The 27,059-nt window shown below is 38.8% G+C and overlaps 1 protein-coding gene across 1 annotated transcript in view; it reads right to left on the bottom strand.

Moving 5' to 3' along the window:
* INPP5F (inositol polyphosphate-5-phosphatase F) overlaps positions 1–27,059 on the bottom strand; it is a 97,607-nt gene that overhangs the window by 48,538 nt on the left and 22,010 nt on the right. Inside the window, exon 3 of the mRNA XM_082601673.1 lies at positions 7,322–7,458. Within this exon, the coding sequence (XP_082457799.1) occupies positions 7,322–7,458 (137 nt within the window). The remainder of the gene's footprint in view (positions 1–7,321; positions 7,459–27,059) is intronic.

Genomic DNA, 27,059 nt, shown 5'->3' with positions numbered 1-27,059 from the left:
ACTTCATGCTATACTACAAAGCTACAGTAATCAAGACAATATGGTACTTGCACAAAAACAGAAATATAGATCAATGGAACAGGATAGAAAGCCCAGAGACAAACCCACGCACCTATGGTCAACTAATCTATGACAAAGGAGGCAAGGATATACAATGGAGAAAAGATAGTCTCTTCAATAAGTGGTGTTGGGAAAACTGGACAGCTACATGTAAAAGAATGAAATTAGAACACTCCCTAAAACCATACATAAAAATAAACTCAAAATGGATTAGAGACCTAAATGTAAGACCGGACACTATAAAACTCTTAGAAGAAAACATAGGAAGAACACTCTGTGACATAAATCACAGCAAGATCTTTTTTGATCCACCTCCTAGAGTAATGGAAATAAAAACAAAAATAAACAAATGGGACCTAATGAAACTTAAAAGCTTTTGCAAAGCAAAGGAAACTACAAACAAAACGAAAAGACAACCCTCAGAATGGGAGAAAATATTTGCAAACGAATCAACGGACAAAGGATTAATCTCCAAAATATATAAAGTCATGCAGCTCAATATTAAAAAAAACAAACAACCCAATCCAAAAATGGGCAGAAGACCTAAATAGACATTTCTCCAAAGAAGACATACAGATGGCCAAGAACCACATGAAAAGCTGCTCAACATCACTAATTATTAGGGAAATGCAAATCAAAACAACAATGAGGTATCACCTCACACCAGTTAGAATGGGCATCATCAGAAAATCTACAAACAATAAATGCTGGAGAGGGTGTGGAGAAAAGGCAACCCTCTTGCACTGTTGGTGGGAATGTTAACTGATACAGCCACTATGTAGAACAGTATGGAGGTTCCTTAAAAAACTAAAAGTAGAACTACCATACGACCCAGCAATCCCACTACTGGGCATATATCCTGAGAAAACCATAATTCAAAAAGACACATGCACCCCAATGTTCAGTGCAGAACTATTTACAATAGCCAGGTCACGGAAGCAACCTAAATGCCCATCGACAGATGACTCGATAAAGAAGATGTGGTACATATATACAATGGAATATTACTCAGCCATAAAACGGAACGAAATTGGGTCATTTGTAGAGACATGGATGAATCTAGAGACTGTCATACAGAGTGAAGTAAGTCAGGAAGAGAAAAACAAATATCGTATATTAATGCATATATGTGGAACCTAGAAAAGTACAGATGAGCCATTTTGCAGGGCAGAAATTGAGACACAGATGTAGAGAACAAACATATGGACACCAAGGGGGGAAAGCAGCAGGGCGGTGGGGCTGGTGGTGTGATGAATTGGGAGACTGGGATTGACATGTACACACCAATGTGTATAAAATTGATGACTAATAAGGACCTGATGTATAAAAAAAATAAATAAAATTTTTTTAAAAAGAGTCATGTACCACAATGTTAATTGCAGCTCTATTTACAATAGCCAGGACATGGAAGCAACCTAAGTGTCCATTGACAGATGAATGGATAAAGAAGATGTGGCACATATAATACAATGGAATATTACTCAGCCATAAAAAGAAACGAAACTTAGTTATTTGTAGTGAGGTGGATGGACCTAGAGTCTGTCATACAAAGTGAAGTAAGTAAGAAAGAGAAAAACAAATACTGTATGCTAACACATATATATGGAATCTAAAAACAAAAAAGTGGTTCTGAAGAACCTAGGGGCAGGACAGAAATAAAGACGCATACAGTAGAGAATGGACTTGAGGACACGGGGAGGGGCAAGGGTAAGTTGGGACAAAGTGAGAGAGTGGCATGGACGTATATACACTACCAAACGTAAAATAGATAGCTAGTGGGAAGCAGCCACTTAGCACAGGGAGATCAGCTCAGTGGTTTGTGACCACCTAGAGGGGTGGGATAGGGAGGGTGGGAGGGAGGGAGACGCAAGAGGGAAGAGATATGGGGATATATGTATATGTATAGCTGATTCACTTTGTTATAAAGCAGAAACTAACACACCATTGTAAAGCAATTATACTCCAATAAAGATGTTAAAAAAAAAAACCATGCTTCTAAACGCACCTTTTAACTGGAGTTATATGGAAATTGAATTAAAGGTACCAAAGATTTAAATTAATGTGTCAGAAAATAAGCAGTTTGTGATTTTCAACATAGCTGTTCTTTCCCTTCCTCCTATTGTTCACTGTAAAGCTCCATTACCATAAAACAGGATTAAAGGAAAGGGAAAAAAGGCTTAAATGCAAATTTCTAAAATTCTATTCTCGAGAGAAAGGCATGACAAACTATCAGTAAAATGGGATCTGGAAATACTTTATCTATAATCATGTTTACCCTTAATTAGCAAGGGTCATTACATATTTCCAACTCTTAATGTGGACGGTACTTTTAGTACCCTGGCAAATGCCATAGCTCAGACTGTTCAACTGTGCTGTAAAAATACTCAGCTATGTGGGGGAATATCTCATTTTCACCTGTATTTGAAGATAATCTCATTCACTTAAGAGTATCAAGAGAGAAAAGGAAAGGTCTTCAGAATAAAGACACTTTAAAAGCTTTCGTCATATTCACATTTTTGGGTCTTAAAATTCCATTAAATGTTATTTCCTAAAGATTCCTCCCCCTCCACCCCTGCCATTTACACAATAGTCAGCTACTAATCTCAAATGTTATGGATTGGTGGCCACAAAGGGCATAAGAAAACCTTTCTGAAAAGTCCAGCTCCTGTTCTCCGATGAGGACAGCTCATTTCCCGAGGGATGGCAGTACCAGATGCGCAAACTGATGACTAGCAGGTGACCAAGGTGCTGGATAAGCTGTTTCTTGCTCTAAATCTAACTGCCAGGGCCCCCAGGCTTAATGCTCAAACCAGCATGCTTCCCAAGGGGTGCTCGCCCTCAAGGCAAAGGCTGGGGACAAGAAGCCACACTGAACTTTCAATTTGTCAGCAGTCATCCAAAGGACACAAGTTTATTAGCTTAGCAAACTGACACAATTTTTTTAGTCTGGCTGTTCTTCACTAAAATAAAATGCAAACAAAACCTGTCAATACCTGCTTTGAATAGGCCCACCTGCCACCTAAGGTACTTGTCTCAGATCAGCAATAGTAATAGTATTCCACCTCTAGTACCAATTAAAGGAAATAAGAAGTACTCTAATCTCTCTCTTTTTTTTTTTTTTTTTTTTTTTTTTGCGGTACGCAGGCCTCTCACTGTTGTGGCCTCTCCCATTGCGGAGCACAGGCTCCGGACGTGCAGGCTCAGCGGCCATGGCTCACGGGCCCAGCCGCTCCACGGCATGTGGGATCTTCCCGGACCAGGGCACGAACCCGTGTCCCCTGCAACGGCAGGCGGACTCTCAACCACTGTGCCACCAGGGAAGCCCTCTAATCTCTTTTTGATACCTGTAACAAATAGAATATCAATGTCCTCCTAAGTTCATTTTAATGCTGGTTTCTTAAAATTAGATTGTCAAACTTCCAGCATAAAAATAACTATATTGTCACAGGCATACCCATTTTACTGTGCTTCGCAGATATTGCTTTTTCGTTTTGGTTTTTTTTTTAACAAATTAAAGGTTTGTGGCAACCTTGCATCAAACAAGTCTATTGGCGGGATTTTCCAACAGCATTTGCTCACTTCATGTCTCTGTGTCACACTTTGGTAATTTTCATAATTTCAAACTTTCTCATCATTATTATATTTGTTATGGTGATCTGTGATCAGTGATCTTTGATGTTATTGCAAAAAGATTGACTCACTGAAAACTCAGATGGTGGTTAGCATTTTTTAGCAATGGTATTTTAAAATTAAGGTATGTACATTATTTTTTTAGGCATAATGTCCTTGCACACTTAATAGACCATAGTATAAACATAACTTTTATATGCTTGGGAAACAAAAAGATTCATGTGAATCATGTTATTATGATATTTGCTTTATTGCAGTGGTCTGGAATTAAACCCACAATGTCTCTGAGGTATCTCTGTACTTATTTTTTTAAACAATTTAACCCTGTCCCCAAACTTTCTTCCTAAGAACTCACCTTAGGAAAACACGTATTTGAGTTGTGGGGCAGTGGGAACTATGTTACCTGTTACCTGCTGTTCAGGTAACAGGGAGGCAAGCTCAGCAGAGTGATACAGGACCAGACGGCCTGAGTCCAGGTCTGGACACTACCACGTGTCAGCTGTGATTACTTCCTCGGCAAGCCTTCTTTCTTCACCTGTACAACATGGACTGTAACAGTGCCTACTTTATAGGATAGTCCAAAGGATTAAATATGATAATCCATTTAACCCTCAGGGCCTGTCTGGCACAACACACAGTGACCAAAATAGGCTAGGACTATGACAGAGTGATGACATCCCTAGATGCCACATCCCCACACCAACAGCAGGCATGATACAAATGCTTTCATGGGTTGCTTCAGCCAGGCGGTGGCGAGGCACAGTGTGGAGACAAACACTGGCCCTGGGCAATCTCATTATCTTGGCCCTAAGTCACTCTATTTGAAGGCTTGATTTCCTCTTGGAAATTGAAAAAGTCTTACAAGATCAGTGGTTTTTCTTTCTTTAAAAAAAAAAAAGAGTCCCTCCCATCAGGAAACATGCACAAGCCTCTTAGATAGCCTCATCCACCAAAGGGCAGATAGCAGAAGCAAGATAAACTACAGTCCTGCAGCCTGTGGAACAAAACCCACATTCACAGAAAGACAGACAAGATGAAAAGGCAGAGGGCTATGTACCAGATGAAGGAACAAAATAAAACCCCAGAAAAACAACTAAATGAAGTGGAGATAGGCAACCTTCCAGAAAAAGAATTCAGAATAATGATAGTGAAGATGATCCAGGACCTTGGAAAAAGAATGGAGGCAAAGATCGAAAAGATGCAAGAAATGTTTAACAAAGACCTAGAAGAATTAAAGAACAAACAAACAGAGATGAGCAATACAATAACTGAAATGAAAACTACACTAGAAGGAGTCAATAGCAGAATAACTGAGGCAGAAGAACGGATAAATGACCTGGAAGACAGAATGGTGGAATTCACTGCTGTGGAACAGAGTAAAGAAAAAAGAATGAAAAGAAATGAAGACAGCCTAAGAGACCTCTGGGACAACATTAAACGCAACAACATTTGCATTACAGGGGTCCCAGGAGAAGAAGAGAGAGAAAGGACCTGAGAAAATATTTGAAGAGATTATAGTTGAAAACTTCCCTAACATGGGAAAGGAAATAGCCACCCAAGTCCAGGAAGCACAGAGAGTCCCATACAGGATAAACTCAAGGAGAAACAGGCCGAGACACATAGTAATCAAACTGGCAAAAATTAAAGCCAAAGAAAAATGATTGAAAGCAGCAAGGGAAAAACAACACATAACATACAAGGGAACTCCCATAAGGTTAACAGCTGATTTCTCAGCAGAAACTTTACAAGCCAGAAGGGAGTGGCATGATATACTTAAAGTGATGAAAGGGAAGAACCTGCAACCAAGATTACTCTACCCAGCAAGGATCTCATTCAGATTCAATGGAGAAATCAAAAGCTTTACAGACAAGCAAAAGCTAAGAGAATTCAGCACCACCAAACCAGCTCTACAACAAATGCTAAAGGAACTTCTCTAAGTGGGAAACACAAGAGAAGAAAAGGACCTACAAAAACAAACCCATAACAATTAAGAAAATGGTAATAGGAACATACATATCGATAATTCCTTAAACGTGAATGGATTAAATGCTCCAACCAAAAGACACAGACTGGCTGAATGGATACAAAAACCAAGACCCATCTATATGCTGTCTATAAGAGACCCACTTCAGACCTAGGAACACATACAGACAGTGAGGGGATGGAAAAAGATATTCCATGCAAGTGGAAATCAAAAGAAAGCTGGAGTAGCAATACTCATATCAGATAAAATAGACTTTAAAATAAAGAATGTTACAAGAGCCAAGGAAGGACACTACATACTGATCAAGGGATCAATCCAAGAAGAAGATATAACAATTATAAATATATATGCACCCAACATAGGAGCACCTCAATACATAAGGCAGCTATAACAGAGGAAACAGCTATAAAAGAGGAAATCGACAGTAACACAATAATAATGGGGTACTTTAACAACTCATTTACACCACTGGACAGATCATCCAAACAGAAAATTAATATGGAAACACAAGCTTTAAATGACACAATAGAGCAGGTAGATTTAATTGATATTTATAGAACCTTCCATCCAAAAACAGCAGATTACACTTTCTTCTCAACTGCACACGGAACATCCTCCAGGATAGATCACATCTTGGGTCACAAATCAAGCCACGGTAAATTTAGGAAAATTGAAATCATATCAAGCATCTTTTCTAACCACAATGCTATGAGATTAGAAATGAATTACAGGGGGAAAAAACGTAAAAAACACCAACACATGGATAAATAACCAAGAGATCACTGAAGAAATCAAAGAGGAAATCAAAAAATACCTAGAGACAAATGACAATGAAAACACAACGATCCAAAACCTATGGGATGCAGCAAAAGCAGTTCTAAGAGGGAAGTTTAGAGCTATACAAGCCTACCTCAAGAAACAAGAAGAATCTCAAATAAACAATCTAACCTTACACCTAAAGGAACTAGAGAAAGAAGAACAAACAAAACCAAAAGTCAGCAGAAGGAAAGAAATCATAAAGATCAGAGCAGAAATAAATGAAATAGAAATAAAACAATAGCAAAGAGCAATAAAACTAAAAGCTGGTTCTTTGAGAAGATAAACAAAAATGGATAAACCATTAGCCAGACTCATCAAGAAAAAGAGGAAGAGGACTCAAATCAATAAAATTAGAAATGAAAAAGGAAAAAAAAAACTTTAAAAAAAACTACAAGAGAAATATAGCCTGAGAGAAATTTCAAGAAATATAGATAGAAGATATAATAAAAGTTAAATCTCACCTTCTTGACTTCCCCTACCCCAAACCAATTTTTGAACTGTGCTATGCAGAGTCTTAGGGATTCCTAGAAACAGAAGGTGGCTTTCCAGCAGAAGCCAAGTAGGCAGGGCCCCAAGAAACCCCTCTTCTCCCATCACTACCTCAACAAAAGCAGCTCTGGCTTCTACGCATTTTATATACTGGATTTCACAGATTTTAAAACAAAGGTTCCACTACCAAAGTGAGACTTGAAAATCACAGGATTAAATTACTCTAAAGATATTATCCAGCTCTAAAACTCTATGATTCTGGCCTATTAAACCAAATCCCCATAGTTGCCATTACATCTGTATCAAGTTTCCATAAAATTTCCTGAGACTTTACCTTACCTCTAGCTCAAGATCCTGAGGTTCCATTTCAGAAAGTGATAGCACAGCAATTTTGGTAACTTTACAGACCTCATGGTCTCCTGGAAGTTTGCCCACCAAAGCTTTCTGCCGAATTAAAATAAGCCACCATGGTAGATCTGAAAGAGAAAAGTCATATTTAATGTCTGGCTTCTATAAAGTGGTACTGTCCCAGCAAGCTGAAGGTGAATAATCAAACACAGTGTGCAAAAGATACAACCCTTTAAAGCAGCGGTCCCCAACCTTTTAGGCATCAGGGACCGGTTTCGTGGAAGACAATTTTTCCACGGCCAAGGCAGGGTGGGGTGTCGTTCAGGTGGTAATGTGAGCGGTGGGGGGAACATTTCAGGTAGCAACGCGAGCAATGGTTCAAGCAGTAATGCAAGCGATGGGGAGCGGCAGATGAAGCTTTACCTGCTCCCCCCTCCTCCCCTCCCCGCTCACCCTGTTGCGTGGCCCGGTTCCTAACAGGCCGTGGACTGGTACCTTTTAGAGCACAACAAAGATATAAAAATGACCCTTAAATGTATGAAAAGATGTTCAATGGAGATGTAAATTAAAATGTTGCAATACCATTCTCACCCATCAGCTTGGAGATAATAAAAAAGTATGACAGCACATTTGCTGGCCAGGCTGTGGGAACCAGGCACTCTCCTAGTGCTGCTGGGAACACAAACGCACACAACTTTTCTGGAGGGAAATTTTGTGATAACTAATAATAAAACATACACACTTACCTTTTAACCTAGCAATCCCACTCTTGTGAATTTACCCTGAAGACACACCTCAACAACACAAAAGTACACATACTCAAATCTATTCATTGCAGCAGTTTACAACTGTAAAATACTGGAAACAACTAGAATGCCCAGACATAGGAGAATGGTTGAATAAACTATGGCACATCTATGCAGTAGAGTACTATGCAGCTGTAAAAAAAAAAAAAAGACTTAGAAGCATTCTGTAAACTGATAAGAAATGATTCCTAGATATATTAAGGGGATAAACTGGATATTATTAATATACAATAAGGGTATTACATAATAAGGTATAGTATTAAATCAAAGCACAAAAGAGTATCTAGAGTGTGCCACCCTTTCTGTAAGAAAGATGAGAAAATATGCACATATCTGCTCATTTGTACAAAAAAAAAGAGGAAAGAGAAATTAGAAATTAATGAAATTGGTTACTGAACAAGGAGTAGGTGGAAATGACATGGAAGGAAGAGAAAACAGGAATGGGATAAAAGAGATCAGGGGGATGACATCTCTCCAAGTATACCCTTTCACGTAGTTCTGACTCTTAGAATCATGGTAATGTTTCACATCCCCTCAAAAACAAGTAGTTCAAATTAACCAGAATGTGAAGGGAACCCGAAACAAAATGCAAAGAGTCACCCAACTCTGTTACAAATGGAAAACGTAACCATAATGTAGGAGATAAGGAAGAAATAAACTAATCTAAGTAACTTTGGAAGACAGTATTTTGCAAGGATAAAGACAAAAAGAACTGTATACAATATTGTACTCTGGTTAGTGAATTATTTTTCAGAAGGGTATGAGTTAGCAATTCCAAAACTACTTTATGTGTACACTAGGACTGAGCAAATAAGTAAACATATTGAAGAAAGTCGGGGAGGGGTGTAAAACAAATGAAAGAAATATTTAATAATTACAAGAAAGAAAGGAAAGAAAACACCTAGAGGCCCAATAGTTATCTTTCCAATCCAAATTTCTACTTCTCACAAAAGATTTCTATTTAACTGAGAAATGGTCTATGAGAGACAACATCCAAAAGCAATTTTTCATTTTATGAGGCTACACCCTTTAAAAATACTACCTAATTAGTACCAAAAATAATTGAAAACAGTGTTTCAGGAATTTCTTACTATAGAAAAATAGCATGATGGATATATATTCCCCTTATGAAACAATATTCTTTAAAAGATATATAGTATTTTAATTTCCCCTATTTTTCCCCCAAATATTAGTCAACTCTCATTTTAGCGAAAGTGCTCTGGAGATGTGCTTAAAGCATTTCATAAATGCAAGTATTTGGAAACGTTTCATTATTCTTTATAAAATAGGGTAGAAATCTACTCCAAAGTTTCAAGGCTTTTGCAGGTTATTTCATTAATATCATTAAACTTTAACCAAGAACCTACCATGTGCTGGGAAGTACGTCAGGCATAGATTAAGGTTACCAAGCACCTAACACACAATAAACCTAACACAAAATAAATAAAGCACATAATACATAATAAACTGTTGAATGCTAATACAGTCTGCTGAATAAAAAGAAATTCTTACCACAGGTCTCTTAACCTCACAGGAATAATTTCTATTTTACACTGAACAATTTAGTGTTGGCAGATGATCAGACAAGCCAACATTAGGAAGCCCTCTTCCCAGTTTACGCCTTCTTGCTTTCATATTAACATTAAGAATTGCGGTTTTAAGAAATTACAGCAATGACAAAAACACAATGTGCACAATCAAATGTAATAAATGTCTTTCCAATAAGCCATCCAATGGTATAGTACCGAAAATATAAAAATATTAAATTTCAAACACAGAGGTGTTGCTTCACACATAGACTCACTTGGGAAACCAAAGGCGTGCTTTTTTCCACAAAAACATTGGTATTGTCAATACTGAAATTCAACTTACAAACTCAAATACATTTAAAAATAAAATATGCATATTTTTAGAGTTTAGCTAGCTACTCATACACAGAAACTGAAAAACTGAGGTGCTTCTATAAAAAAAAAAAATGACAGACTTAAGTTCAATAGGCCTGAGGGATTATAATGAAGACTAAATCTGAGAAAATACCACGTATATGATCTCAAATAAAAGAGAAAAAATTTTGTAAACAGTAGCTTTCCCTTTTCAAAGAAGCCTCAGTGTTCTGGACTTTGAGGTCAGAACTCAGACTCAAATTTTAGCTGCCTTATTTATTTACATGTACTTCAGCTTAATACTTAACTGCTCCAATTCTTGGTTTCCTATCTGTAGAATGGGATAAAACCACCTATTTCAGAGAGTATCTATGAGGACTAAATAATTTTTATAAATCCTGTTATTATTACTAAGAGCTAATGTTTACCAGGTAGCAAAACATATGATAAACCTATGGTAAATAAAACAACGTGGTGCCAGTACAAGAATGGACAAATGAATACTAGAAAAGAACAGAGAAGACAGACGCACACCCATGTAATTATGGGCATCTAGTAAATGATAATAAAGAGGGGCAAAGCATGGTGTGTCAATAATTAGTGTTGAAATACATACTGAAGTATCTGCAGGTGCAGAAAAATATCTGGAATCTGCTTTGAAATAATTTAGACGCTGGGAGTGTGGGGACCATGAATAAAAATGTCTTTTTGTAGTTGACTTCCAACCAGCTCTACAGATTGCACTGGGTTAATATCTCCTAAGTCTTTTAATATACAGTTTCCTGTCTTACTGTTTTCAGTCTTACACACTGATCAAAAAAAAAAAAACTAAGAGTAAGATAGATAAGGAAATCGATATTTACTAGTTATAATCTAAGTAAGGTGGGATGATGAAAATGTCCTGGAATTGGATAGTGGTGATGGTTGTACAACCTTATGATGATACTAAACACCACTGAATTGTAATTTAAAAGAGTGAATTTTATGGTGTGTGAACTACGTCTCAATCTTTTTTTAAAAAAAGCTCCTTCTAAAGAATAAAAGAACTTGTTAGGAGTCTTACCTACCAGAGCAGAGAATAAAAAACTAAAAAGTGGGCTTCCCTGGTGGCACAGTGATTAAGAATCTGCCTGCCAATGCAGGGGACACGGGTTCGAGCCCTGGTCCGAGAAGATTCTCACGTGCCATGGAGTAACTGAGCCCATGCACCACAACTACTGAGCCTGCACTCTAGAGCCCGTGAGCCACAACTACTGAGCCCGCGTGCCACAACTACTGAAGCCCATACACCTAGAACCCGTGCTTCGCAACAAGAGAAGCCACCGCAATGAGAAGCCCGCGCACCACAAGGAAGAGTAGCCCCCCCGCTCACCGCAACTAGAGAAAGCCCGCACTCAGCAATGAAGACCCAACACAGCTATAAATAAATAAATTAAATAAATAAATAAATAAATAAGAAAAAACTTTCCTGCCAAACACAGAGACACAGGTATTTGAAATAGTGTTCAAAGGAACAATTAAAATCATAATGGAAAGAAAGTGAAAAATTTGAATTGGACACTAAGATATTTCTAGGCTGACCCTAGAAAACAAAACAAAACAAAAAACCTCATGAGAAATAGCAATATGTATTCCTGTAATTATTTTGCCTTAGATGAAACAAAACACAATTATAAACACATAGAAGCCTGGATGTTCGGCAAGAATGAGCATGTTAGTTACAGGGTTAAATGATCCAAATATATTTTCTCTAGTTTGTGCTTTAAGCCAAGAAAAGTGTAAAAGTATTGATATATAGCATCACTACTGTTTAGCAATCCCAGTATCCAGTCAGGCATAATTTTGTAATAAAGTTTTTAAAAGCACAAATGCAGGTTACTGCATTAATTTATATCACCCACCAGGAAAAGAAACTTGGCTCAATTAAAGCTGCCACACTGAAATCTGGATATGCAGTACAACCATGTGTCAAAGGTAATTTAGTCTAGCAAGGTCTTTCGGCATAAAGATATTTTTTCAACTTTTTAAACATTTTATAATGGGAAAAAAGGTCAATTTTGTAACCCTGACTCCTTCAGGAAAAGACAGACAGGAAAATCTGACTTCCCCAGCAAGATAAGAAAACTGATTAGGAAGTGATTATCTTGAAAAGCATGACCAGTTAGGGCAAACTAAAACAATAGTCCTGGAAAAGATTCAATTGCTTGCCCTATACAATAACTGACTCAGTTAAAAGAGGATAAGTAATGGCAGGATAAAGATTTTCATTAAAAAAATTTTCTTTCCCTAAAATTGGATGAAACTCTTTTCTCCCTACTCATGACCTCACCTCTAGGAAGTACTGCATCTTTCTCAACATGACTATCCATCCTACTGACATTTAGAAAAGATAAGCATTCGATCCAACAACGAATGTCTAGCAATCCTTTTCATTTTTATTAATGTTAATTCGATAGGAAATAAAGGAATACATTCCATTTGTTTAAAAATGTAAACATTACATATACAATTAATGTTCCCTTTGACCATTGTTCCCCACTCCATGGCAATTCTTTTTTGTTTGTTTTTGTCTGCTTGTTTGTTTTGCGGTACGCGGGCCTCTCACTGCCGTGGCCTCTCCCGTTGCGGCGCACAGGCTCCGGACGCGCAGGCTCAGCAGCCATGGCTCACGGGCCCAGCCGCTCCACGGCACGCGGGATCCTCCTGGCCCGGGGCACAAACCCGCGTCCCCCGCATCGGCAGGCGGACTCTCAACCACTGCGCCACCAAGGAAGCCCCATGGCAATTCTTTAAATCTAATCCAAACCCCACCTAGTGAGTTCTCTCATATAAGGAGGGATGGAGAGCAACTGGTTACCATTGTTGGCATTAGTCCTTTTAATCTTACTTGAGGGTTTAACAATGAGCTTTTAAACACACATAATTTAGGGAATTCCCTGGAGGTCCAGTGGTTAGGACTCTGCGCTTCCATTACATGGGGCACGGGTTCGATGATCCCTGGTCAGGGAACTAAATTCCCACATTCTTTGAGAATGAGCCCCTAATAAGTATTTGGTGGTATAATTTACCTTTTTTTTTTTCTTTTGCTGCAACACAGCTTTATCTAGTCTTTCCAAAGCATTCAATTTAGCCTTCATAGAAACAGGAAGTCTTTCTTTTTGTATCAATACTCATAGTTGATGGGCTTATTTAATTATGTAATTACAATATCGAGTAAAACAAGTATGAACAGGAATGGAAATAAACACGATCCACCAGAAGAGAGAGGGCTTCCTACCCAGTCTCCACTGGCCTTCAGAGCATCCAATGCATCTACCAACAGACTCTGCAGAGGCAGTGAGGCATGTTGGGTAATCTGGCAAACAGGTTAAGTGAGATTCAACTAAAAGAGCCCCTAGTGATAGAAATACACAGGCAGTACATATTCTGTGGGCCAGACACTTGAAGTGAATGAAATATTTGCGTGAAAATGATTTTGCTTTTCTGATTTTTTTCTTCTGGCTCACCTTTTCCAAAGACTGGTTCTGATTTGAACTGGTTCAGTGGGATTTTTTTTTTAAGACTTAATTCTTTTAGAGAAAAAAAAACTTATTTACTTTTGTAGCATACAAAGGTTCTGTTTTCACTGCTCTTTTGGACACTTTCCAGTTTCTCTGTGTCCCTCTATAAACATTCACGTTATGACCAAAGGCAAAAATAAAAAAGAAGGTGGGTCTGATAATGACTCTCATATGTTTTCCTCCTTTAGCTTGCCCCGATCCTGCAGACTATATTCCTGAGGACAAAGCACTTCCTTCACCTCTCCTAGGCCCACGTCACCTGGAGTGTCCAACAGGAGAAGCTGGGAAATGACAAAGCAGAGAGAATCCTGCTGCCTTAACACTCGAAATCAGCACAATAGAATTTATCATTATATCCGCATGCCAATAAATACTAACCCAGGTGGTTACTACATACTCCGAAGTTGTAACATAATATTCAAATAACAAATATTTAAATTCTTGAAGAGCGTCTGTAGATTACGCCTCTAATAAATGCTCGGAGTCTGCATTTGCACCAGATGAATCAGAGAATGGAGATGTGTTGGTAAGAAGGAAAAAAGAGAATTAGGAAAGGGCATTATAGTTGGCTCACCTTTCCTTTCTTCTGTGTCAAGCTGATAATAAGAATACTCATATGTTTCTCTGCCGTTTCAAGTTGACAGTCTAATAAATTTAAGCCAAATGACTCATTGCTCTTTTTATATTTTAAGGCTTAGGTGCGTACAAATTTAAAATTGCTATATCTTTCTGGTGACTTGAACTTTTGCTATTTTTGAAATGTATATCTCTTTATGCTTCTTGCCTTAAAGTCTGTTTTGATATTGGGATAGACACATTATTTTTCAGTAGGTTAGGATATGCTTGGTTTCTTTTTTTCTATCGTTTTACTTTGGACCATTCTATATACATATACATATACCTAAGGTATTTGTCTTAAAAGCAGCTTGTAGATGAATTTTATTGTTTTTGCATTATGAAAAGTTGTGTTTTTTAACTGAGTACTAAGTCCATTTGTATGTAATGTAACTGCTGATAAACTTAAGAATCATTCTACCGTCTTACCATTTGTCCCACCTGTTCTACATGCTTTCTTTTCTTGCCTTCTTTTGGATTATTAAGTGTTAAAATTATTATTATTCCATTTCCCCCTTTATTAGTTTTTACAATCTTTTATTATGCTATTAGTGGTTATATTGTAGGGTCTGATAATACGAGCCCTAACTTACAAAAGCCCAATGTAAATGAGTATTTTTGCCAGTTCCTGGACAGTGAAAGGACCTTAGAACACCAGCCCTTTCTAGCTCACTACTGTTATTATTATTGTTGTGTGTTTTCATTCTGCGTTAATTTTAAACCTCATGTAAAGCCAACTTTACTTAAATTTACCAACACATTTACCCTTTCCACTGAACTTCACTCCTTCCTACAACTCCACACTCCCATCTGGAATCATGTTCCTTTTACCTGAAGAATTCTTAGTATTTTTTAGTGCAGATACTGCTGATGACAAATTCTTTGTTTGTTTGGCTCAAAATGTCTTTTTTTCCTTAATTTTTGAAGGTATAAAATTCTAGACAGGCACTTTGAAGACAGCATTCCACTGTCTTCCAGCTTCCATTGTTCCTATCAAGGCTGATTGAACGCCCTTGAATTTAATGTGTGGTTTTTCTCTGGCTGCTTTAGGGTGTTTTCTTCGTCTTTAGTTTTCATCAGTTTTACTACAAGGTGCCTAAGTGTGGTTTTCTTTGTATATTTTCCCTTGCAGTTCAAAGTATTTCTTGACATTGTGACTTGTATTTATAGCTGGTTTTCGAAAATTCTTGGCTATTATCTCTTCAAGTACTGCTAGACTCTTGGTGTCAGAAACAATCTGTCTAGTTTCTCTTGATCTCACTTTTTAAAATGTACGAAGTACCTTTAAATGATCCGTTATATAATATATTAACACACTATGCATTTTAAGAGACTCTAATAATTGGGTAATGTCTTAACGGCTTATCTCAAGATAAATTATGTTCCAATTTGAAGGATCCTGCTTTTCTTTTTTTTTTAAAACAAATCTTTGGTAGGAATTTAAATTCAGTCCAATGTGTGATACCTACTGCATAAGCTATTAATTGGCCATTTAGTACTTTTAAATGAATAGGAGCATAAGTCTATAGGTTTTATGCAAACTTATGCATGAAATTAAATTTCTACTAAAAGATATGGATTCATGGTATGTTTAGTATCATTTTTTGCTTTATATTTAAGGTTATTTCTATTTTTTTTTAAAGGACTTATTATTTCCAGTTTTTTTTTTTATTTTTTATTTATTTTTTTTAAACCCACATTTGTTTATTTATTTATTTTTGGCTATGTTGGTTCTTCACTTCTGTGCGAGGGCTTTCTCTAGTTGTGGCAAGCGGGGGGTCACTCTTCATCGTGGTGCGCGGGCCTCTCACTATCGAGGCCTCTTTTGTTGCTGGAGCACAGGCTCCAGATGCGCAGGCTCAGTAGCTGTGGCTCACGGGCCCAGTTGTTCCGTGGCGTGTGGGATCTTCCCAGACCAGGGCTCGAACCCGTGTCCCCTGCATTAGCAGGCAGATTCTCAACCACTGCGCCACCAGGGAAGCCCGGTTATTTCTATTTTTTAAAACTACATTAAGAAAAATGCTTTCCTTACCTACTGGAAATAGAGCACTCTACATCTTTGAATATATTTCAGGGAGAAACGTACACCGTTGTACATCAGGTAAGTAGAAATAGAAGCAACGGCAGCAGCACACCAGAGCTATTTTCGTCAAAGTACATCACACTGGGCTTCTAATACTCTCAGTGACCAAAGAGCCAATTATTAATTTGTTCATCTTCCGAGCATAGTAGCTACTCAGTGTTTCCTGATGGGTTGCTCTGTTGCCTACCGAAGTTTCCTAAGTCTGGGTATATAGAAAACTGACAATGACTCATAAGGACAGCACCTAGGGCAAGAGGTACACTTATTAGGCTCCATTTCAAAGGTACCAAATGGTGGAATCAGAAGCATCTTCAGCTTAACCTATGAATTTAAATTCATCCTAATAATAAAATCCCTAATAATGACCTGCCATAAAATGAAATAATCTATTATATGCCATAAAAATATAAAGTCTTTTCTATTTATAATAGTCCTAGAAAACGATAAAAGTCTAACTTACAGAGTATCAATGGGCAAAATGAGTTTCTATATAAAAGTACATTTTCCAGGGAGTTCCCTGGCAGTCCTGGTTAGGACTCCACGCTTTCACTGCTGAGGACACGAGTTCAATCCCTGGTTGGGGAACTGAGATCCCACAAGCTTCATGGTGCAGCCAAACAAAAAATAAAAAGTGGGGACTTCCCTGGTGGCACAGTGGTTAAGAATCCTCCTGCCAAAGCAGGGGACACGGGTTCGAGCCCTGGTCAGGGAAGATCCCACATGCCGCGGAGCAACTAAGCCCGTGTGCCACAACTACTGAGCCTGCGCTCTAGAGCCCGCCAGCCACAACTACTGAAGTTCGCGCGCCTAGAGCCCGTGCTCCGCGACAAGACAAGCCACCACAATGAGAAGCCCGCGCACCGCGATGAAGAGTAGCCACCGCTCGCTGCAACTAGAGAAAGCCCATGCACAGCAACGAAGACCCAACGCAGCCAAAAATAAATAAAATAAAATAAAAATTTTAAAAGTCAACATTATAAAAATAAAAATAAAAAATAAAAAGTACATTTTCCAGATAACTATATCTTTATCTTCCTAAAGTGCTAAGATGTTTTCTTACATGTTTATTTAAAATGTTAATATATTACATACTTTCCTACCTATCAAACCCAGGCATACTAAATATAATTGGGATTTCTATTTATGATGAAGGTTTATCATCATGAAGATAAATTACTGCTTTGGGGAGGTGACATAAGTATGCTTCAAGGTTGGAGGTGACTGACTCCTGTGCATGAAGGGACCCAAGGCTACCGGCTGTAAAAAACCTGATAGCCAAGAACGAAGAATCTTCTTTCTTAAACACAGACCCGATAATAATTTGATTGTAATCACTTCAAAATGTTCAATAAGAATATAAAGGAGGAAATAAATATAGGAAGCACGTTTATAGCTGGCCCATACAGTCAGTCAGTCAATCTTACCTTAACAAGCCTCTTCTCTTTATGGAGCAAAAAAACTTTTAATATCACTGCCATAGGGATCACTGAGGGAAACAACTAGAGTTTAAGAACAAATTCATTTATAACTAGAAGATGGAACGATCGTGAAACAGAAGAGGCAAGTTGGCTTGCCTCTAAAGTTTCTCTCTGCCTGAGGATATAAAAATCTGCCAGTTAGAGGTACGCTCAGAACTAAGCAGCATGTTTATCTGATGACCCTTGGGAGAGCTCAGAACTATGGGTCACCTTCATGTGTCTAGTTCAAGTACTGCTCCTACCAGGGAGGTGGAACCATCTGCACCAAGGAGATTGGAGCTCAGATCAGGGACAAGGGAGGTGATGGAAAATTCTGAAGCATAAAGTAATGGAGCAGGCTGAGGGGAGCAAAGAGAGGAGGAAAGGGTCATTCAGCACTGAGGTACCTGGGAAGAGAGTAAAAGGAAGAGGGAAGCAAAAACCAGAGACAAGAAGATGCCAAAGAAAGGAACCAATTGTACCACTTAACTGCCTGCTTCCAAGACCCAAAGCTATTAACAGAATAGGTCAGCTAAACTACAATTAAAGAATCTTTTAAGGATTAACCAGGAACCTAGTCACCAATGTAAATCTTACCTCCAAAATAAGTAGTTCTGAGACCCCCATGAATGAAAAAGTGAATATAAAATGACTGTTTTTAAATTACATTTTAGATTATTTGGTAGAAATGTTATGTTACGAATAATACTGTTTCTTTTTTTTTTTTTTTTGGCTGAGTTGGGCCTTCGTTGCTGCCCGCGGGCTTTCTCTAGTTGCGGCGAGCAGGGGCTACCCTTCAATGCGGTGCGTGGACTTCTCATTGTGGTGGCTTCTCTTGTTGCAGAGCACAGGCTCTAGGCGTGTGGGCTTCAGTAGTTGTGGCACGTGGGCTTCAGCAGTTGTGGCTCACGGGCTCTAGAGTGCAGGCTCAGTAGTTGTGGCACACGGGCTTAGTTGCTCTGCGGCATGTGGGATCTTCCCTGACCAGGGATTGAACCTGTGTCCCCTGCATTGGCAGGTGGATTCTTAACCACTGCGCCACCAAGGAAGTCCCGAATAATACTGTTTCTTTAAAATACTTCCTTCAAATCAACTTTAGTACATGAAAAAAGTCACCTTTGTCACCAAAAGGTAGATTACTTAATTTTTAAATTAAGTTTAAATCAGAAGTAATGACAACAGGATACAACAAAAGCTATTCTCTGACTTAAATATTTTCAATGGCTTTACTGAGATATAATTTACATACCATAAAATTCACTCATTTTAAGTATAACAAGTCAACGATTTTGATCAATTTAGAGTTGTACAACCATCATCGCAATCCTTACATGTTTTTATTATATGAGTTGTCAGTAGATAATAAAACAATCCACTTCTCTCAAGTGCAACTGTACGCAGACAATTAAACTCGTATTTAAACAGAAGCACTATCTAAAGACCGTGCCTGAGAAGCAGGTCTCCAGCAGAGGCTGAGAGCTCTGCAGGGACCCTGTCAGGCTTCTCTTCCTTTTTCTCCAGTGCCCTTGAGCAGTGGGGTTTTCTAATGGCTTTTTAGGAAACTACTAAGGCAATGCTGGTGACACTCCATTCATTCATCACTAAAGTATAAAAGTATTTCATGTCGTTGAGTGTCATAGCAAGGTCTCCACTGACAGCCACGGACTAAAATCAAACGTTTCAAATCATACGCATAATACACTTTAGCATTTTAATGATCGTGATATCCTCACCACTTTAAAAGTGAAGAAACGGCAGATGGTGTGTACTGTTTGAATGAATGGGAGGGACCTGAGTGAACTGTCTGTAGCTGCTCAATACTAGGAGTAGTAATTCACTTATTACTACTAACCTAAGAGCCTCTATTGCTAAATTAATCAAGACTCCTGACAATTCTCTCTTCAAACTATTTCTGAATATATCGTGGGAAAAATACGTTTGCATTTTATATTCAGATATTTCTTACCCTAACGAGCTTATCCTTTTCTCAGTCTTCAAAACACGTATCCCCCGGGGATACGTTCCAGGACCCCAAGTGGATGCCTGAAACCACGGATAGAACCGAGCCCTATATATACATTCTTTCTTGAACACTGGGATCATTACTAAGTAAAATAAGCATCACTTGAACACAGCACTGTGATACCTCGACAGTCGATCTGATAACTGAAACGATTACCAAGTGACTAATGGGCTGACAGCATACAGTGTGGATAAGCTGGACAAAGGGACGATTCACATCCCAGGCAGGAGGAAGCAGAACAGTGAGATTTCATCACACCGCTCAGGATGGCGTGCAATTTAAAACTTATGAATTGTTTGGAATTTTCCATTTAATATTTTCGGACCATGGTTGACCGCAGGTAACTGAAACTTTGGAAAGTGAAACCACGGATAAGGGGGGGACTACTGGAGATTTTAATTTAAAGAGTTTTTGTAATCCATTTAAAGCCTCCAGCCTCAAGCAATCTCTTCCTGGCTCTGTGATGATACAGCTATCTCCTGGATGGAAGGCATCCCTAAGGAAGTGGTGTTTGGGTTGAGGCCTGTAATATTAGTACGATAATCTGGACAGGGCCAAGGCGAGGGGTGGGGAATGAGAGGAGAGTAGTCGTTGGCAGAGTTAGCAGCTGTGCAAAAAGACTCGCGTGATTGAGAAAACACATTTCAGGCCTCAACTCATACATCACTTCCTCAGGGATGCCTTCCATCCAGGAGCCCCCGCTACCACCAGTCAGGCCCCTCTGCTATGTGCTTCACAACATCCTACGTTTTTCTTTTTCAGAAGCTTATGTTTAATGATAAAACTCTGATGGGGTAATTAATGTCTATCTCTTGGCTTCGATTCTATGTTCCTGGAAGCTTTGAAATTTGTTCATCCTGCAGCCCCCAGCACATAATAGGCATTCCGTAAATATTTATTAAATAACTATTTGCTGAATATTTTTGAATAGCCACTGCACAGGGGGACACAGCAGTGAGCAAAACACACAAAGCCCCTGTCTTGGAGCTTATATCCTGGGGAAGGAGGATGGGTGGAAGAGGACAAACGAAAAAGAAAACAAAAAATTAATGTGTGATTACAGCTGTGGTAAGAATGTGACTATCATCCTTACTCCCCCCTGGACACTACAAGGAATAGAAGACAATGATTTTTCATGAAGCTTTACTTTTCCTTCATCTATTTAGCACATTACATGTCCCTTCCACTTTCTGTTCCTCATCTTAATAAATCCCAAGTGATCAAACCAAAGTCAGACACCTTCAGGTTGTCAAAAATAGACTGCATTAGACCCTGGCTGAAAGTCCACCTGCCTGTAGATGTCTGGGGAAGACACCTTCCAAACTGAAGAAAGGCTAATGGTTCTAAATTGTTTTTTTCTAGGCACCAGGGTTAATAGAACAATCTTGGGGACAGAGCTTGCTAAAAGGAAGGGCAATTATCAGCAAAGGATACCACAACCAAATAATACTTTTAAATTCTTCCACCACACATTTTTCTAAAGGGGCAGATGGGTTATAAAATATAACCTTCACTAATGCTACTAATATTTCACTTCTAAAAACATTACTTTTACAATCCCCACCATGTCACCTTGTAGTGACATGTTAGTATCATTAGTTTCAGTAAACATTAATATTATTGGGAAAAAAAGCCTAAGTTTAAAATTTGTTCAAAATTGTATAGCTAGAACTTAAGTGGTTTTCTAGTGATAAATGTGACACCTCTAAGTTACCTTTAAAACTAAGGAAAAAATAGTAATAGCCAGCATCTATTGAATGCCTACTATTAACAGGAGCTATGCTAAGCACTTCATGTGAGTTTTATTAAATCTTACAATAAACATATCTAGGAGGTGTCATCATCTTTGTCTTATAGTTGGCAACTGAGGCTTGATGAAGTAACCTGATCCAAGGCAACTGTGTGATCTTAAGGTTAGTCCACTGCTGGGGCCAGTGCCTACCTACTTAGTGACATTTGGGGAATGGCCTATTCCACTGTAAAACAAAGGGTCAGAAGCAATGGGGGCAATTCTCTTTGACATGCTTTTGCAGTGAGCTTTCCAGTGGATGTTAGGCTCCTGTTAAGGGCTGAATTATGTTCCCTTAAAATTCATATGTTTGAATCCTAACCCCCAGAGCCTCAGAATGTGACCCTATTCTAAAAAAGTGGGATCTTTAAAGATGTAAATAAGTTAAATGAGGTCATTAGGGAGGGCTCTAATCCAATATGACTAATCCAATATCCTTATAAGAGGAAATTTGAAGACAGACACTACACAGAGAGAAGACAATGTGAAGATGATGTGAAGACACAAGGAGATGACAGCCATCTACAAGCCAACGAAAGAGGTCTCAGAAGAAATCAACCCTGATGAAACCTTGATCTTGGACTTCAAGCCTCCAGAGCTGCAAGAAAATAAGTTTCTATTTAAGCCCCCCAGTCTGTGGAACTTTGCTGCAGCAGCCCTAGCCAACTACTAACGGTTCCTAAGTCACGACTGCTTACATCCCATGAGCTTGATGACAGTCATGGCTCACCCACGCCGTTTTCAGACTGTCAATGACAACTATTCAAGTAAACTTATGTTCCCATCTCACTAGGCAAGAACAAAAATTCGTGCATTAATATGTAGAGGCTAAGTAGGAGGGAAACAGCAGTGAGAAAAAGTTTAATCACAGACATTTTATTCCCCTCGTCTTCTACTCCCGGAAGGTAAGATGCCCCCGTAGGAAAACGCACATGGAGTGATCATCTCGGCTATAACACATACCAGGAACACACTGCCCATGGGCCAAGGTGGTAGTGTGATCAGAGCAAGAGCTTTAATGGGACACAGGGAGGGGAGGAGATGAGGCATGCCCAGGACAGAGGATGAAGAAAGACAAGGTGACAAGAGTAAGATGGATGCTCAGGGGGTGGGAGCTGGGGGTGGAGTGATACACAGGGCGCGGCTGCAGTTCTCTTGTGGGTGAGGGGAAGAAGAACAGCAGGGGGCCCAGAAAAAACTTTCCTTTGCTTCCTCCCCACACCCTTTCTTAACGGCCAAACCTTAGAAGTGATAGGGCAGGAGGAAGAAAAAAAAAAAAAAAAAAGGGACAGGTTAGGAGAGAGAAAAACGGAGACCTTCCCTGCCCTTCTATATTTCTTTTAGTATTTTTTTCTCTAGTTCACTCTATTCCCCACCTTTCCCTCTTCCAAAATATCCTATATAACAGATATCTACACTGCCTACCAACTTCTTGGTTTTGGTCCAAAGAAAGGCATGTGGTGCAAGGAGAGAAAGTGCATGTAAACAGGGGCTGACCACAGGAAATGCCCACACCTCCGCTACCTCCTAATGACCATACTTTGACTGCATCAGACTCATCAGCCAGTAACATATTTGTACATTGCTTGACTTTGGTTGTCTGCCAAGTACAAACCCTCCTGCTTTGCTTGCCCGTCCCGCTTAAAGCAGTGGGCATGTTTGAACTTTGTGACCAGGGAAGGTCCCTGGTCAAGGAAAGCCAAAAAGTCTCTTCCCTAGGGGTCTGAACTAGATAGCTAGTCAGTCTCCAGGGGTTGTAGGGAACATCAGATGTTGGTTGGCTTGAGGGCTGAGGTTGGTTTGAGTACCACATAAATGCATAAATTCTGTCCCATGTAACACAGAAACAGAGACAGCCAAAGGAAGAGAAGACTGTAGGAGCTATACAGGGGGAAGTGGTGGTCAGATACCACCTGCCACAAAAGTCATCTCAGATCCTGAACAAATCCATTTCTTGGTTTTGTTCCCTTGAATTCCTAATAAAAATTTGTTTGCAAAAACTGATAGGTTTGTATTTGCAACCAAAGATCTGATGAAATAGTGATAATTTACTAAGCACCTTTAGGTATATTATCTTATTTGAGACTCACAATACCCTAAGGAAAAAAAGCGGGCAGTTAGTTTTACTCTTGTTTTACAGTTTATAAAGTAGGGGCTCTGGGGTGTTGTGGCCCCCAATGAACCAGCCTTCTGGGATGGAAACCCTTGTGAAGCCCCTTCCCACGTTAGTTCTACGTTTGGATGTGTGACCTCCTTAGACCAATGGGATATTAGCAAGCTCAGTGACACAAGCAGAGGCTTGATAAGCCCTTATACATTGGAACTTGTCATCTTAGCACCCTGAAAGGATGCCCAGGTATCCAGGAGAGAGAGAGGCCCCAAGGAGAGGCCTTGTGAGATGAGACACACGGACAGAGATGCCACAGGAAGGAAAACTGAGACGCCCCCAGGCAAACCCCCAGCTGAATGTTGCCACATGGATGACCCCAGCCAACAGAAGAAAAGGGCAGAAGAGCTGTGTGGTTGACCCATAGAATCGTGAGCTATTATACGTTGTTGTTGTTTTAAGGTGTTAACTTTTGGGACAGCTTGTTACACAGCAACAGATGAAACAGATGTTATGTAACTTCTCCTATATCTCAAAGCTAATAAATACAGCCTGAATTCAGGTCTCTTGACTCATGTCAGTGATTATTCACTGTTTCAAGATGTAACTGAAATTGGAGAAAAATAACTCCGAAGTTTCATAAGCTTCACTTAAACAATAGAAAATGAATTTTAGCTCAGAACATTCAACTGTGAAATTATCCTGTCAGCATATAAATGAATTAAAGATATACATATGTAAATGTGGACAGGTAGGAGAGTGTGACTAAAATACTTAGCATGTTACACAATGTCTAATGCTTTTCTCCTTTGTATTGAAAGAATTTAAAAACTACCAAAGACAGAACGTACAATAATGCTCACAGTGGTATTATTTCTAATGGCAAAAAAACAAACAACAATGACAAAAATTATCCAATGACATGATATATTCATGCAATAGTGAAAATAAGGAACTAAAGTTTCCCACATCAATGTGGATAAATCACAAAGCATCAAGTTGTGGGAGTGGAGGGGAGAAGTGAAAGAACACAAACAGCTTAATATCATTTATATAAAATTCCCCAAACACAAGGCTCAGCAACATATTGTCGAGGGATATATATGTAAGAACAGCAATAATGAAAATCAAGGGACTAATAAGTACAATACTCAAAATCACAGACTCTCTTGAAGGGAAGAAGGCAGGAGAGGATATACTTGGAGAAAGGCAGTGAGGGCTCCAAAGACATTCATCATGTTTCATTCCTTAATCTAGGTGGTAGATAAATGTGTGTGTGTTTTTCAGCAAGCTATACTGCGTATCCGTGATAAATAGCTTTTTGTGTCTATAAAATAGTTAACACATTTTAGAAAATAACCACAAGAATCTAGCAAAAGAAAATTAGACTGTCTCTGGCAATTTGTGCTTTATATCATCCAGAAATCAACCTAGCTTCCAAACGCTCAATAATTTTATTTTTAAAGCATTTTTAAAAGCACACTACAGAGGTAGCCACACTCCCAATAACACAGCAATAACAGCAAAGCTTCCTATAGCTCTTAACTCACATTAAAATTGATACCAAAGGAAAAAACAGATATTTAAATTCAGTGCTTAAAATATTTCATTCAGTCCTTTTCATGACTTTTTGGGACCTGCCTACGTAACACCTACCTTCTTACAAACAAAATTCCCTCTGAACTCAGCACAGGTGCCTGTCCTTCAAAGGGAGGGCTTAGTGAATGAGGTAGACCTTCCATGAATTTGCCTGTCCTGGATACAGCTCCCGGAAAGGACTGCACTGTGTACTAACAGATCCATACTCCTCCCTGGCCAGAGTTGACTATACTAGGAATGGACAGCTAACCCAAAGCCAACCAGTCCTAGTCTGACACCTGCCTACCTCTCCAGCCTCATTCTTACTGTCCTCTCCTTCAAAATCAGTATCGTTGGTGGATCTTTCTGTCAGAGCACCTAACACAATTAACAAATAATTATACATTTATTTCCATGATTACTCACTAATGTCTAACTTCCCTCTTAAACCATAAGCTCCACTCATGGTGGGAACAGGTCAGTTATTGCTCATTATTGTATTCCACTGACTAGCACAGTTCCTGACACAATTCCTAAAAACAGGCATTTAATAGCTTGTGGGGGGTTTTTTTAAGAGGAAGAGAGGATTTTAATATTATGCCCCCCTTTCTCTAAAGCTTTTTGGGCATCCCTTGGAGATACTGTGGGTTCAGTTCCAGACCACTGCAATAAAGCAAATAAAACGAGTCACACAAAATTTTTTGGTCTCCCAGTGTAGAGTTGTTTACCCTAAACTGTAGTCTATTAAGTGGACTGGCATTATGTCTAAAAAATGTACATACCTTAATTAAGAGTACTTTCTTGCTGAATATACAGTGGAGAAAAGACAGTCTCTTCAGCAAGTGGTGTGGGGAAAGGTGAACAGCCCACGTAAATCAATGAAGTTAGAACACTCCCTCACACCATGCACAAAAATAAACTCAAAATGGCTTAAAGACTTAAATATAAGACATGACACCATAAAACTCCTAGAAGAGAACACAGGCAAAACATTCTGACATAAATAGTACCAATGTTTTCTTAGGTCAGTCTCCCAAGGCAATAGAAATAAAAGCAAAAAGAAACAAATGGGACCTAATCCAAACCTGTAAGCTTTTGCACAGCAAAGGAAACTATAAACAAACAAACAGACCATCTACAGACTAGGAGAAAAATCTTTGCAAACCATATGACTGACAATCGTTTAATTTCCAAAATATACAAACAGTTCATACAACTCAATAACAAAAGAACAAACAACCCAATCAAAAAATGGGCAAAACACCTAAGTAGACATTTCTCTAAAGAAGACAAACAGCCGGCCAACAGATACATGAAAAGATGCTCATCATCGCTAATTATTAGAGAATTGAAAATCAAAACTATAATGAGGTACCACCTCACACTGGTCACAATGGCCATCATTAAAAAGTCTACAAATAACAAATGTTGGAGAGGGTGTGGGAAAAAGGGAACCTTCCTATGCTGTTGGTGGGAATGTAAATTGGTGCAGCCATTATGGAAAACAGTATGGAGGTTCCCTAAAAAACTAAAAATAGAGTTGCCACATGATCCAGCAATCCCACTCCTGGGCATATATTTGGAGAAAACTGTAATTCAAAAAGATACATGCACCCCAATGTTCATAGCAGCACTATTTACAATAACCAAGACACGGAAACAACCTAAATGTCCATCAACAGATGAATGGATAAAGAAGATGTGATATATATATACATATATGATTATATATATATTTAAAAAATCAATACAGTGAAATATTACTCAGCCGTAAAAAAAGAATGAAATAATGCCATCTGCAGCAACATGGACGGACGTAGAGATTATC

The sequence above is a fragment of the Mesoplodon mirus genome (genome assembly GCF_964341445.2).
Source record: "Mesoplodon mirus genome assembly, chromosome: 2".
Taxonomy (NCBI): domain Eukaryota; kingdom Metazoa; phylum Chordata; class Mammalia; order Artiodactyla; family Ziphiidae; genus Mesoplodon; species Mesoplodon mirus.
This window is presented reverse-complemented; position numbering and strand designations above follow the sequence as displayed.